This window comes from Phyllostomus discolor, chromosome 6, assembly GCF_004126475.2.
Source record: "Phyllostomus discolor isolate MPI-MPIP mPhyDis1 chromosome 6, mPhyDis1.pri.v3, whole genome shotgun sequence".
NCBI lineage: Eukaryota > Metazoa > Chordata > Mammalia > Chiroptera > Phyllostomidae > Phyllostomus > Phyllostomus discolor.
In genome coordinates, this window is record NC_040908.2 from 124,884,257 (window position 1) to 124,899,954 (window position 15,698).

At 45.4% G+C, this 15,698-nt stretch overlaps 2 protein-coding genes across 2 annotated transcripts; both read left to right on the forward strand.

Moving 5' to 3' along the window:
• The first annotated feature begins 3,061 nt into the window (after window positions 1–3,061).
• LOC114500435 (olfactory receptor 52W1) lies at window positions 3,062–7,455 on the forward strand. Its single transcript, XM_036030200.1, has one exon. It carries the CDS (start codon window positions 4,695–4,697, stop codon window positions 5,655–5,657), a length of 963 nt encoding a protein of 320 aa, XP_035886093.1. The 5' UTR covers window positions 3,062–4,694; the 3' UTR covers window positions 5,658–7,455.
• A 3,154-nt stretch (window positions 7,456–10,609) lies between these two features.
• Window positions 10,610–15,451, forward strand: C6H11orf42 (chromosome 6 C11orf42 homolog). The gene is made up of 3 exons (XM_028517119.1): window positions 10,610–10,681; window positions 14,247–15,045; window positions 15,321–15,451. Exons 1-3 carry the CDS (start codon window positions 10,610–10,612, stop codon window positions 15,449–15,451), a joined length of 1,002 nt encoding a protein of 333 aa, XP_028372920.1.
• Window positions 15,452–15,698: the final 247 nt, after the last annotated feature.

The window sequence follows — 15,698 nt, forward strand, 5'->3', positions numbered from 1 at the left end:
GATGATATGTTTATGACATTGATGTTGGTGATGGTTTCATGAGTATATACTTATACCCAAACTCATAGAGTTGTATACATTAAATATGCTTTTTATTAAGTCAATCACACCTCAATAAAGTACTAATAAAAATACAATATAATTTATAATCACATCCAAATAACAAAATACTTACATAAACTTAAAATGGGCATAGAATCTATATGATGACTATTATAAACACTATTAAAAAATCAAAGAAGACTAAACAAATGGAGAGACAAACTGTTTATGGATTGAAAAACAGAATACAGTAAAGACAACAATTATCCCCAAATTGATCTATAAATGTAAAGCAATTCTATCAAAATCCCAGTAAGAGTACATATGGTCAAAGATGTAGTCAGTCCAAACAACTGATTCAGATGCAGAGGAAGAAGAAAAGGATAAGAGCAAGCAACATTATAAAGAGTTGATAAAAACTAGGTCTAACCTATTTCGTACTGCCAACAGAACCTGACTTCTACCAGATCTTATTATAATACAGAAGGAAAACAATTTCTCTCCCAAGTCTACAACCTCAGTACCAGAACATCCACTAACCTAGGGATTGGGGACTCCCAATGCCCCAGAGTATTATGGAACATTAAGAACATTCTGGGGAGCCTCAGATGGAGGAGAAGGGAAGCTAGAAGACCTAGAAAGGAGTGGCGGGTTCCATGACTTCCACATCTCCAAAGGATACTATCACTTGATCTTACCTTGGGATTATAGAGTTCTTCTGCCCCTCCAGAAACTGAGGGTAGCTGAAGCCTGGGCTACTGTTCACAAACAGGTCTCATACTGACCTGAGAATTGAGACCTGACAATTGAGAGTTTGCCTTAGGATATTTCTAGAAGAGGATTCAGTGTCAAGTGGCACCACTAGGACCCAAGATTTACTGATCTGTAATCTATTGTGTAAATGGATAATCTACTCTCACATGTTGTTTTCCACTGGTTATTATAAGCAGAAAACCATACCAGGGGTGTTCAACCCACAGCCTGCAGGCCACATGCAGCCCAGGATGGCTATAAATACAGCCCAACACAAAATCATAAATTTACTTAAAACCACTTTTTTGCTCATCAGGTTTCATTAATGTTTTTGCATTTAAAGTGTGGCCCAAGACAACTCTTCTTTTTCCAGTGTGGCCCAGAGACACCACAAGGTTGAACATCCCTGCCAGACCCATATGAACACAAGCTGGTATCTCGGATCCCTATTCTATAGCATGTGTTGGTAGTAGCTGCATTAGTCAAAGCAGTGAGAAAATCAGGGTCACTTTCCAGACAGAGCCTTCTTCTATCTTATTTCCCATGCTAGTCCAGGAGCAACTGAGGGGACCAGTGAGCCTCCCCTCCTCCTCCCACTCTATCGGCACTCCCCACAGAGGGCTGGGACCTACCTCTGGGGAGCACAATCCTGCATAGAGCCCCCAAAAGGTCACAGGTATATTGTCAGACACTCTCTTCTAATGGCCACCATGACAGGGAAAGACAAGGTGACCCCCAATATGTGTTCAGATATCTCCTGAATTGTTTGGCTGGGGCCTGGGAGACCAACAAAGAAACTTTCATAGAAACAAAGTCAGTGATATCCCCCAATATATCCTGGATTACTAGAGAGTGGGAAACACAGAACATAACAGATTTGCAGGAACTTAGTGAATTCAGTTTTGTTGTGCTTTCAGGGATCCGTGATTTATCTTATGAACAATCTTTGTACAAATAGTGCCCATATGTCAGCCAAAATCCTATTAGTGTTCTCTTCAGGCCATTGGAATATAATAGCATTTGAGGGCGCTTTTTCCCAACCTCTCTTTCGTGGCTTTCCTCCTACTGCTCCCACCTCCCAGGAGTTCCACTCCTCCCTCAGTGGATGTGGGCTCACTATCTACTGACAAATAATTGCAGCTCTTTCTGCATCTCCCCATTCAACATCCTAGAATCATCTGCCAAATCTGTCTCCTGAACTCTTCCTCCTGGAAAACTACCCATGTGCTAAATCTCAGTGAAAATGTTTGAAGTAGTGGCTAAGTGCAGGGATGTTAGAGCCAGACTGAACTATTATCCTAACTGTTAATTACTAGCTGCATGGCCTTGGACTTGTTACTTCATTTCTTTGTGCCTTAGTTCTTTGTCTGTGCAAAGATGGGGGAAATAATTGTACCTACTGCAAATGCGTGTTGTGAGGATAGGACTTAGAGCAGTGTCTACACATAGGACTCTCCAGAGGACTGGAGGCACTACTGTCATTCAGAGAAGGGATCCCTGACTCCCCGAGGAAAGGGGAAAGGCTTTCTCTGCACTCCTGCCATATCTGGTACTGACCTAACACAGTTACTTTAATAGTTCTCGAACAACCGAGGGGATCACTGTGTCCACTGGATTACGATCTCCTGGAGGGCAACAGGGTCTTGCTGTTCCCACTGTATGCTCACCACGTGGCACAGGGCCAGGCACAAAAGAGATTCGATCAGTCCTGCTATACAGCTGGCTTTGAAATGCAGATCTGTTCCAACCAATTGATGTATTAGAGAACTGAGCATAGTGTGAATTTCATGTTTGTTTATGTGTGATTTCATCTGTGAGAAACTAGGTGAACATGGAAAACTGCACCCATTGAACAGAAGTGCTTTGGAAAATGCAACAAGCACACGTACCCACATGCAAACATTCATCAGTTGCCTCAGCTTACCACTTATGTTATGAGCCACGCCCATCCACATCTGCTGTTACAGCATTCCACCTGATTTCAGATTAGTCTATCTTTTCACAATAATTCACAAGCTACTTCCAACACTCACTTCCAAAGGGTGAACTCCAGGTCTTTTTCAAAGTGAAGTGTCATATTTATTGGTACATTTATGTACTTTCTAATCATTTAACATGTGCTACCACTTTTATTAGGTTCCTATCCTTTTTAAGTATGTCACTGACAAAGTTTTGAATGTTGTGCCCCCTCCTCCCACTTGTCCTGTAAGCCCTGTGTTTTTTTTTATTTGGGGTTTTTGTTTTGTTTTGTTTTTTGCATTGTGTTGCATAGTGTGGTGATTTTTAGAATGTATTTTGTTATAGCAGAAAGAATCATACTCTATAGACTTGTGGTTAATGGTGACTAATTCTTTCTTTCTCATCTCCATGGATACCTAAGGCACCTGAAACTGTAGAAGCCCCTGTTAATCAGCAAACTATTTTAGCCAGCACTTCTGTCCCATAATTAAAAACAATAAATATTTATTCATAGACAACTACACACCAAGCTTTGTGATGAGCAGTGGAGATTGAGGCTAATAAGAAGCACTGCCTCTAACTCTTTCAGTCTAGTGGGAAAAAGAAAGACAAGTAATTACAATAGAGGGGATGTTATTAAAGAACAAAGCAAAGACCTCCCATAGGCAGTGTTCCTCTTTCCCAGATCTTTCCACCACCTTTCAAGTCAATCCCTTTCTTTGTTTCCCCATCTCTGCCTCCTTATTCTACTTCCTGAGTTACCAGTCCTGTCAGCACTGAGTGAAGACAGCACAGGAAAGAGTTAATGTGGCACAGGAGGGAGGGGTAAGGGCCCTGAGGGAGGCAGGTACAAGAACAGCCACATAAAGGGCCCTATAGGCACAGGTCAAAGAGAAGCTGCCAACACACCTTACTCAGGATCTTTCCCCAGTCAAGTCTTCTGCTAGTGTTTTCATCCTCCATTTATTCATTCAACAGTCATTAGCTTCTGCTGTGGGCTAGATTCTGGGAGGAATCGGTTCGACTCACCCTGACTCCTCCAGCATGAGAGATGCTTCCTCCTCGTATGGCTGCTACTCTGGGTTGAGTGCCATTTCCTCCCCATTGTCAGCACTCCCTTTCGCATACCAGGAAAGACACTGTAGTGGAACCCCCCTCTGGATCATAAAGAAGGACAAGAGAGAAGTTCCTTTTCTGCTATCTCTTTCCACATTGCTTCCGAGGCCCAACTTCAACTCTCCAGCTGGTGGCCAAGTTCGCTATTTCATCAAGTTAAAGAAAATGTAAGCACCCCAAACCCCAAAAGCTTACCGGTTTTCTCTGGTCACACCACCTTCCAGCTTCATTCCAGGTTCCATTTACCTCATCTTCCTTTTCTCCCTTTCTCTCTACTTTCCCCCTTTCTTTTTGGAGAGTTAGTGCCCAGAATGTTAAAGCTAAGCAATACTTAAGCATCTGTCCATTGTTGAGATGAAGCTGACACCCAGAAGTTGTGCCTAAGGACACAGTAGGGACAGGAGGAGGCTAAAACCTGATCCCCACACAGCACTGGCTTTCTCCCCATCATCTGAGACTGAGACTGAGTCTTTTTAAACACTGAGGAAGAAAAATTCTCAGCTTCCCTCTCGGCTGACCTTCAACTAAAGGGCTCTGATTTTATCAGTGACTACAGCAGTGACCTTCCCAACTTCCTCAGTACAACTGTCCCATTTTTTCCTCTCCAGTCATGGGCTTCCAAGTGTAGAGGGTTCTCCCATCCAGCTAGGGTTATGACCTTGATTATCCATTCAAAACCCCAACTGAAGATTATAACCCTGTGATCATCTCAGCCCTTCACATACTCTATGGATAGGTCTGCACACCTATGACACCCCCCAAATCCCTGTCCTTCCTGTCAGGACTCATGCTCCCATGAGCCCTAAAATTTTGACCCCCACAGGATGGCAGAAGCTGCACCGCCCAACTCCACCTCCCCACGCCCAGCCTTCTTCCTACTGACTGGCATTCCAGGGCTAGGGGCTGCCCAGGCCTGGCTGACACTGGTCTTTGGGCCCATGTATCTGCTGGCCCTGCTGGGCAATGGAGCATTGCTGGCAGTGGTGCAGGTAGATTCCGCACTGCACCAGCCCATGTTTCTGCTCCTGGCCACACTGGCAGCCACAGACCTGGGCTTAGCCACATCAATAGCCCCAGGGTTGCTGGCCGTGCTGTGGCTCGGGCCCCGCCTTGTGCCATATGCTGCCTGCCTGGTCCAGATGTTCTTTGTCCATGCACTGACGGCCGTGGAATCTGGTGTACTGCTGGCCATGGCCTGTGATCGTGCTGTGGCAGTAGGGCGTCCACTGCACTACCCTATCCTAGTCACCAAAGCTCGTGTGGGCTATGTGGCTCTGGCACTGGCACTGAAAGCTGTGGCTATCGTTGTGCCTTTCCCTCTGCTGGTGGCACGATTTGAACACTTCCGAGCCAAGACCATAGACCATGCCTATTGTGCACACATGGCAGTGGTGGAGCTGGTGGTGGGTAACACACGGGCCAACAACTTGTATGGGTTGGCACTCTCACTGGCCATATCAGGTTTAGATATTCTGGGCATCACTGGTTCTTACGGGCTCATTGCCCATGCTGTGCTGCGACTGCCTACCAAGGAGGCCCGGGCTAAGGCCTTTGGTACGTGTAGTTCCCATATCTGCGTCATCCTGGCTTTCTACGTACCTGGTCTCTTCTCCTACCTCACACACCGTTTTGGTCGCCACACTGTCCCAAAGCCCATGCACATCCTTCTCTCTAACATCTATTTGCTGCTGCCCCCTGCCCTCAACCCTCTCATCTATGGGGCCCGCACCAGGCAGATCAGGGACCGGCTCCTGGAAACCTTAACATTCAGAAAATACAAATTCTAATGGTCAGTGCAAACAGTGGAGTCTGGAGGTGGAGCTGGGGGGGACATTGAGACAATCTGAGGTTTGGAGGTATGGATTATGTCATTGGTCCCATTATCTGCATATGACTGTGCTGATCACTCGACAGATATTTGCTGTGAAGCCCCTACTCTGTGTACCACTAAAATGTGTTTGGCCCAGCCACATACCCTGCTTGGGGAGCAGGCAGGAGACAGGGGACTATGTGTTGCCATGCAGAAAAAATAAGATCAGAAATTATTGCAGGATCAGACACACAAGATTTAACTTAAACTCCCTTTCATGCCTCTCTACATCATTTTAACTAAGTGTGCCCATGTTCCCTCTCAAAAGTTCTTCTGCAGACTCTGAATCTAGGGGTCTGGGAAGAGGGACCTTGCCTCTAGAGATTAGTACTTATCAGGCAACACAGCCCTCTTTATTCCTGGAGCCAGATTGTTTCAGCCAGTCCTTAGGGAAGGAGTCATACAGGCTTATCCCCCATCCTCTCAGAATCTGGGTTAATGTGTCCTGGGGCCCCAGTTTCAACAGAACACTGATCTTTAAAGATACTCCCATTCAGAATCTTCTTGGTCTCGTGTGTAATCTCTACCTCTGCTACTCCTCACTCCACTGCCAAAGTCTCAAGATTTAATGGCTAGAATTTCTGTCCCTGGGCTTGTAGGTAGATTCAGGGGTCAAGAGTCCAACTGAAATAAATTTTGATATCCCAGAAAACCACTGAAACCACTTCACCTGTTTGCCTGAGGCCCCTATGGTCCCTTACCTATCTGCCCTTTTGCGCGTCCTGAGCCAAGAATGTAGAAATCCCAGATAAAATCCTCATCAGCAACCCCATTTGTCCTGGCCAACATCATCAGGAGCAATGTTGGTGCAATATGATGAAATAGGAATATTTCACATGGCTTTGGGTGTCAGAGAATTAGATATATTAACAGGAAGTGTCACAGTGTTGCCCAACAGGGGATTCACTTTCCACTCCACACTAAGAAGGAAACTGCACAAAATATCTTTCACTCCAGCATGGAGTCCAGAACAAGTATAGTCTCAGACATAAGGCAGGGAGTCACTCTTATGAGGTCATAGAAGGCTGCAGGCTGCAGAAGCAGACCCAAGCACTCCAGGAAAACTATCATAACCACAAGTATTGGAGTTAGCCATGAAGACCTAATGAAGCCAGGTGCAACCCTGACCACTCAGCAGATAGCTGGACCACATGCCATGGGATATATGACACGAGGCCGCAGATCTTCAAAAGCAGGTGAATACCATCTACACAGCTACATGGGGTCTCATGAGGTCCTCACTTCAAGGAACTGGATAGCCCAGAAGCTGTGATTTTTCAGAGATGCTGTCCCATTGAAACCAAGAGGAAAAGGAAGAAATCTACACTTTTCCTCAATCCAAGTGTGAGCTCAGTCACTGTCATGAAGTTCAAAGTTAAGAAACCCTACAGACAATTTTTGTGGATAATTGTGACAAAATTCTAATTCCAATGGCTCACAGGTCTTTAAGATGTCCATAACCTTCTTTTGAAGAGTTTCTCTTCAATAAATTTATTCTAACAAAATAATTAGAGATGTGAACAAAGATGTATGCAATAAGATATTTATTATAAAAAATGTGACAGTCCTTTGTCACACATACACACACGCACACCATTTTTTGCCTCCCCCCTCTGGTGCATGAAAAGGGACATCACAGGCAGCCAATGTTCATAAGCAATGAGTTCTATCACCCTCCCAGCAGAGGAAGCCTCTCTTCTAAGGCACTTTTGCCCCCTGGTTGTACACAACTCCCAAGGCAGCTGATTCCAAAGCTGTGTTATTACTCATGGTAAGAACTTTCTTCCTTACAAGCCAAATATCCACCCCCTCGGACACTGATTATTTTGTTTTGGATTGAGATTGTATACATACCTACCATGTGATGTGTTCAGATGGCTTTACCAGCACTCTCGTGCTCCTTAAAACCTGAGAACAATTATAAAACCATAATCCCTTATCTGTAATTCCAAAATTTAAAAATCTATGAAGAAACAAGTTTGTTCATAACTGGCCCAGAACCTCACCTGAATCGTTCACAATCATACTTACGTTTATCTAAGCATGACTATTCATATTTAGCTTCAGATATACTGATGTGTTTGATTATAGGGCACTGCCCTGAACCTCACTGGTTCAGCATCTCTGTACCTCTGCATCTCTGCCTCCTCCTTGCTCTGTCCATCACTTTTGCCCATGTCTGTGTCTCTTACATGAGGGAACTATATTCACTTTCTAAAATCTACAAATTTCTGAATTGCAAAACACATCTACCCCTAAAGTTTTCAAATAGAGATGGATTAGAAACATATACAATTATCCCTGCAACATGAGAGAAGTGAAGAGTCGTGTTATCACTCTTCACTCAAGGTTCTTTATCACTCTGGAGTCTCTGCTGTCCACACTATTATATCCTGTCCTACAGGCTGCCTGTAGAGAACTTCATGTTCTCTGGATAATCAGTCTCCACCAGTTGGCTGCCCTCATGCTCTCCACTCTTGTCACCCCATGTGCTGCAGATGATGTTTTCTCCCCAAGGAAGCCCCAGAATGTGCCACCCTGAAGGTAGACCCCATAAGCAGAATATGGCCCACAAAGCCCAGCCATGGGGCTCATCAACTACATCCAGAACTCAGCTGGTATCTGTTTTCCTTCAACTTTCGTCTGACTCTAAGCCAAAAACAAAGACTTATTTAATGTCAGAATAGGACAGTGTGGAATTTAGGGAGCCTAAAGGGTCATGGTAATCAGACAGCAAAAGACAAGACACAGGTATGGGCTTCGGGGTGCAGAGTTCATCAATTTCCCTTCCGCCCCCTCTATGAACAAAAATCCAAAAGAGGTCCTCAATTGATTTTACCAAGAGCCCATCATCCCTGCACCTACCTCATCCAGGCCCTTCTCATTCCGGAACCTCTTCAACATATGGGTGTGCACCATCCTCTGCCCCCGTGTATCAATAACTCTCATCACCTCTGTACCTCTGCATCTCTGTCTCCTTCCATGTTTTGCCCCATGTCTGTGTCTCTTGTCCTTGTGTGTCTCGGTCTCTACCTCTGTCTCCCTCACTCAGAATTCCTTTCTGCAGGGAACAGAGGTACTAACCATACTATACCAGATGGCCTCTCCCTGGCAACCATAATAAAAAAAAATGGGGTCTTTGGAGGAAGAGATTTGGTTTCACTTGTCTCAACAGCAAACGGGGTTTCTGATTTGGTCTATCGCAGTTGTTCTCCCATCCTACCCATTTCCTCTTCATTCCACAACTTTGCACTTCCATCTAGCATGCACCCCTCCCACCACACACTCAGGCAAGAAGGAACATGTTGGTTTATCCCTTCACCCAAAGGAATGACTTGCTGCTTAATAGTTAAGAGCTGGAATCAGGTAGACTTGTACTAATTTATTTAACCACTTCGAAGTGGTTAACTGTTCCCTCACTTGTAAAATGGGGAAATAATAGGTCCTACTTCAAGAGGTTACTAAAAGGATTATCTAAAACAATATACTCGAAGTGTTTGGCACAGCCCTTACACATAAGAGTTCAACAAATATTTGATATTAATTCTTCTCCTGGAGCATAGGCTCATGCCCACTGTCATCCCTTTGCTCAAGTACCTGGTACCCACACCCCTAGCTCTGTCTAGGGAGACCTGCCCAGGAACATCTTTTAGGAAACTTTTCTTGGCAACACTCTCTCCTACCAATGTAGGACCCTTTCCTGTGCCCCATATTCATACTAGCTTGGCCAGCTCAGATGATGGCTGACTCTGGGGGATGGCTCCACCTGCTGAGAGGACAGGGAAGACCCCACACACGACGGGTCTTCCTCAGCACACAGGAGACTCTGCAGAGGGACTCACTAGAAAACTCTTTGGATAGATAAAAGGCAGAGTGGAAGTGTAGCTACCAGCAAGGCTCTCTAGAGTGGATCTTCTTGGGGAAAACCACTATTTCCCAGCAAAAGAGCAGGTCGAAATCTCTAGGCAGAGACACAAGGGGAAATCACACATAGATTAGGGCTATAGTGGAAGAGTACATTCTAGACACATATCAACCTAGCACAGGGAGTGGAACACAAAGAAAAATGTCCACAAATTTACTTGGGTAATCCTGGCTTCCCTAAGCCTCTCTCCAATTACTAAGGTAGCAGTACCCCAATCAGATTCTTATCCTCCACATTGTCACTATTCAGCATGCCAACCCCCAGCATGCCACCCTCCTACACACACACTTGGTTTTCACTGGAATTGTAGCCCACTCAGTAATAGGTTTCAACCCAGGAGGCACATTAAAATTGCCTGAGGAGCTTTTAGAAATCTTCATGCCCAGGCACACCCCAGACCAATTAAATCAGAATTTCTGGGGCTAGGATGCAGGCATAAGTAATTTTTAAAGCTCTTGGGTAATTCCAAAGTAGGGTCAAGATTGAGAACCACTACCTGATTCTCAGTTTAAGCTCTGATCCGTCCTTCTCAGGACCCCAATGTGCTTTAGGACCCCAATGCAACCTCACAAAGAAGTCATCTCCAGGTGACAAGATAGCATATCAAATGATTTCAAGAAGGCTGCTGAAGGAAGGAGAGAATTGATCCTATTTCCTTAAAGAACACACACAGAGGCAGACATACAGACAATCTAACAGGTACCTGAATTTTCCTCTCCTAAAGCAGAAGAATATATAGGTGACAAGAGAATGGACTCAGGCTGTGAGAACAGAGAGGCTAGGAAAGTGACTGCCCTCTCCCCACCCAAAGCCCCATCACCCAGCAGGATCTCTATGACCTCATGCTGTAGTAGGTCAGAGCCTAAGGCCAGGCCTCACCTCCCTGGGTGCCTTGGGGTTCCTGCAGCAGCCACTGCCCTGCCTAACCCCTCCCATATCCTACCATGTTGGTTGGTACCCCTCACCTGCTAACACTTGATGAAGCCGATGCCACATGGACCCTCATCAAAGATAAGGTAGGTCAAGTAAGAGGGCTAAAGTGTGGCCTGGATGGGACTGAGTAGCTTCTGAGTAATGAAGACTAAAGATAATAATAACTAACAATCAGTGCTTTCTTATAGGCCAGCCACTGCGCTAAGGGCTTTGCACAGACTGTCTGATTGAATCACAATTGGGAAAGCAGTAAGAAAAGTTCCTTGAATGTATAGAGAGCTATGTGAGCAAAGAGAAGAAGCACTAAGTCAGGGGCAGGACGTAAGAGGTCAGGAGGCTTCCTGAAGAGAATGGGCATTCTAGCTGGGCAAGTATGAGTTATTCATACATACAGGAGAGGAATACCTGACATGTCAACAGTGCTTAATAAACACCTGAATGAGTTCATGAGCAGTGGGTGGGTGAGTGAACAGTGTACTAATTAAAGGCAGAGCATATGCAAAGACAGGAGAGGAAAATGAAAAATGAGGATTTATGAAGTACAATAGGCCTATAAAGCAGAATTCAAAGGATTAGTGATAAAAATAAGGTCAAAGGGGTTATGAAAGGCGTTTTAAGCTTTCTAAAGAACCTGAACTTTACCTTTGACCTCTTCATGGATATTCTGTCCACAGAATGAGCCATTTGGGTTTTGAGCCAAATATGTAGATTTCAAGGAGCAGGCAGATCTTAACTGTATCTAAGTTGCAGGTAGCCAACAAATCTCAACAAATGTAGACCACACATTCTGAGATGAGAATTTAGGGATCAGGTTCTGTGATCTGAAGGAGAATAAATTTAAAGCACTTATAGAAGTCAGATCACCAAGTTTAAAACAACCATATTCAAAGCAACCTTAAGGTCACATAGCTCCCATTCAAAATGAACTAGCTGCTTACCACAAACGTCAGCTTGCCAGAGAAGCAGAAACATGAGTCAGGGTCCTCCCTAGTATTAGAGTACAAAGTTAGTCTCAGACTATATCAATCAAAATTAGGGTGAAAGTAAATGAAATCTTTCACTATTAGAAAGCTACAGCATCTCTAAGTATCAGAAAAACTTCCAATCCTATTTAAATAGAAAACTGCTGGAAAGTCACGGTAGAGGTATGTAGGACAAATCACTTGTGGTGGGACAAATTCAAGGACTAGGGCACCTTTGAGTGACCGGGTTTCCTCTCTCCAGAACTGCTAAGTTTATTGGGCACTCTGTAGAACATTAGCTAAACACAGTGTGCCTTAAGAGCTAACCATTCAGAATTCAAGCCTCTCAAGGTGCATTCAAGAAGATAGTTGCCCACCATTACTACTCTCCTGGGCTGCCCCTGGGAGAGCTAAATTTATAGGCCTCTAAGTTCCATGTAACTTCCATCTAGAAATAAAACTGCAGTGGGAACAGGTGGTGATCCCAAATGGTGATTCTACCAAGAACACGGTCACCCTGGAATAGAACTGAGCACCCATTATTCTTGTTTTAAGATAACCACTTTGGCCCTCAAGGGTAAGAAAAAGGACCTAATAGACCTTCATGGCAAATTCATGTCTATATTCTGAGAGTCTCCAGCTAACTCAGGGAGTCTCCAGCTAACTTCACCTTTTAGCAAACACCAGGACCATAAGAACCAGGTGTTTAAATGTCACTCTAGTTGTGAGAGGGACCTCTTACGGAGAAATGCTAGGCAGGGGAATCCAACCTTTTGGCATCTCTGGGCAACAATGGAAGAAGAGTTGTCTTGGGCCACATATTAAATACACAAACACTAATGAGAACTAATGGGCAAAAAAAAAAGTTTTTTAAGTAAATTTATGATTTTGTGATGGGCCACGTGTGGCCTATGGGCCATGGGTTGGATACCTCTGCAGGGTAAGATTCCTAAGTTATGCTTGGAGACTATGCTCTCGCTGTCATGGGGCAGAGCATTCTATACAGACATACCAACCTATCAGTACTCTGCTCCCACCCCTGGAAACCCAACTGGCATTTCTCAGAGTCCTCTTTTCCTGCCCGATACTCTTACCCAAAAATAAGCATTCCATGTCTTAGTGAGGCAAAGGAGAAGAAATGTTGGGAAATTCTTCCATGTACAATTTCCACCAAGAAAGAGCACCAGTTATCTCCTTAGCTGGATGACAAAATACAGTAGCCTTCAAGCTACCTCAGCTTGTCCAAAGTAGACACAAGTTATAGCTACCCTCCCCTCTTATGCTAGGGGGCAGCACTGCCAAAGTGACTATGTGGTAAAAAGCAGATCAGACTTAAGAGACCATTGGTGAATTCCACAAGGCCAGTCAAGTAGACAGTGCCATTAGCAGGGACACAGACATGTGGATTTGGGGGGCTGGAAGAGAGTAGAGCACACAGCGTTTGAAGAGTAGGGTCTAACATGAAAGGGGGCCAAAGAAGGAATTTTGTATGCTTCCTAGCAGAACCTGGAGCCAGAAGTCTCAGCCAAAATATCCTGTTTGAGTTATCATACCTAAGTACAATTACTAGAGGGGATCTCACAGGGTTCCCCAGTTGGTAATGATGCTAAACTTTCCAGAATTGGGTTACCAAACCCAAAAAAGGCAAGACAAAAAGGACAAAACTAAAAGGAACTGGAATCCCTAAAAGCACACTAGAACTAGTGTGACAAAGATTAGGCCTCAAGTCCCTAAAAGAACTACCCCCTGCCACTTGGGCAGGTGTATATTAAGAAATGACAGACAGAATAAGAATGGACATTCCACACCTATTTTTGTACACCCATTCTTGGTTAATGACATCACCCATCCAACTAATCACCTGAGAATAATCCTTGAGGAAGCCTTTTTCCACACCCATTAAGAGACCAATTTGTAATTCTATAACCTAAATAACTTCCCCCATATTTTAGTTAACAGGCTCACCATGTCTTGCCTGACACATTATAATACTCAACTGATTTTTCTATCTATCCTTATTTTATGCCATCCTATTCAAAATTAGTTTTAAAATGCTTATCTGATTCTGTCCCTAACTCGAGCCCTTCAAGTGGCTTCCCATTGTCCTCAAGATAAAATTCCCATCACTTAGCATACACACAGGCCTTTCATAATCAAGTTCCTGTATATTTGTCCATCCTCACACCCTACATTTACACAACAGGAAATTACATGTTCCTGAATGTGCCCATCTTAGTTTGTAAGCACAGGTTTTTTTCAATGGCTGTTCCCTTTTCCTGGACTGACCATTCTCCTACCTGGCTCAAGTATTATCATGTAGAAACCTTCTTTGATTCCCTTCTATCAAAGACAAAGGCTGTTAAATCACTTCTAATCTCCACATCTTGCTATTAGTTTACTTAGCTGACTACTGTTTACATTTTTGTCTCCTTTATTAGACTGAGCTATATTAGGACAAGGACAAAGTTTCATTCTTTTATGTATCCCCTGTATCTAGCAGAGTTTGGCACATAGTAAACATTCAAGGTTTTGCTACAGGAAAGAACTGTGAAGTAAGCAGGAAGTAGGACAGTCTGAGCACACTGTGGAGATGTAATTGAACAGTGACAGTAGGAGGGTCAATCTAGAAAAGGCTACCAGGTGAACTCCTGATCCTAACCCAGTCCCATAAACTGGTTACCTGCAGGTTATCGAAGAGCGCTTTGGGCCCAATGTAGTGGCAGTACCTTTCCTGTCGGATGCAACCTGTTATGACCTACTGGGTGTGCTAGTAAAGCAGTCCCGCCCAGGCCACACCCGCCTGGCTTTGACAGGTCGGCAGGGCCGTCGGGCACTGCAACCAGTAGGACCACTACCGAGCCTCCTAGAGCAGGCAGGGTCGGAGGGTGCCTTTTCCCACTGCACTCGGGAATACTCACCAAACACTGGGGCAGAGACAGCCTATGAAGAAATGCGACTCTTAGATGGACAGCCCTGCCGGATCCGCCTACATATGGGTGGCCTACGCAAGAAGGTGGCCTTCCTGTTGCTGCCACCAGGCCAGGTGAGCCTACAGAAGACTCTTCCCTGGCTCCGAAGCACCCACAGCATCTATATCATCTACCAGGTCTTCTCCTGTTCCTGGATGCAGCTGGGGCTATGGCCTACAGGCCATGAGCCCCAGATGCTCCGGTTACAACGGTCACTGCCTATTGCCTTCTCATGCCTCAAGTTTTCACTGCATCCCAAGGGAGTGCTAGGACCACAAAAGGCCCTGGCCAAAGACCCACTGCTCCATGGGACTAACTGGGTCAGACCCAACCTCAACATCATGCCACCTCGGGTGCCCCCATCAGTCCCTGACAACATTCCTGAAGCTGCTGATGTGCCCCAACCTGTCCCAGCCCCTTCTACACCACCTCCCCAGGAAGGGCCAGAGGGCAGACTCACCAGAGTCTCCTACAAGAGCCGAAACCCATTCCGAAGGGGACCCCAGATGCTGTCAGGTACTACTGGGGAAAATGAAGATGAAATGGTTGGGACATGCATTGGGGGAGGGAGAGACCATGCAAGGTAGGGAAGAAACCATGAGGAATATAGCCTAGGAATGTGTGGGACGCCCATAACCCTGGTGAGGGAGATGGAGGGAACCAGGGGACAGTGAAATGGAAACATGGTCTTGGTGTGGGGGTGGGCACAGCACAGAGAACCACAGGGAGGGAACAGGGAGGCAAAAAGACCAGGGCATGAGTCAATCTGTGACTATCCCCAACCCTGGCAGAAAACTGGCTCTTCAGCCCCCGCAGCCCCCCACCAGGAGCCCAGGGTGGGGGCCCCGGGGACCCCGACCGGCACTCCATGTCCCTGCCCCTGCTGCAGGGTCTGTCCTCGGAGTTCGACAGCGACGACTGAAGCTGCAGCGAGAGATGCAGGGGGCAAGGCCCCCAAGATCTGGCATAGGGATATTGGTCCCCAATAAACATCAGCTGCTGCTCCCCCAAACCATCCTGGGCCCCTGCTGCTTCTTCTTTCTGGGGCTTAGTCAAGGGAGAGAGTCTCTACTTTCTTCCCTAGGCTTTGTGTTCCCTCACCCTCTGAGGGAATAAGGAATAACCTTGACAGCCCTGGCTTGTTTGGTTCAGTGGATTGCGTGCCAGCC

What these genes read in the sequence shown, in the direction of transcription:
- C6H11orf42 (XM_028517119.1), top strand. Translation starts at nt 10,610, where the DNA reads ATGTTGGTTGGTACCCCTCACCTGCTAACACTTGATGAAGCCGATGCC. An exon ending in GGACCCTCATCAAAGATAAG is followed by an intron (nt 10,682 to 14,246) that starts GTAGGTCAAGTA and finishes GGTTACCTGCAG; the next exon opens with GTTATCGAAGAGCGCTTTGG. An exon ending in GGGACCCCAGATGCTGTCAG is followed by an intron (nt 15,046 to 15,320) that starts GTACTACTGGGG and finishes CAACCCTGGCAG; the next exon opens with AAAACTGGCTCTTCAGCCCC.
- LOC114500435 (XM_036030200.1), top strand. Translation starts at nt 4,695, where the DNA reads ATGGCAGAAGCTGCACCGCCCAACTCCACCTCCCCACGCCCAGCCTTC.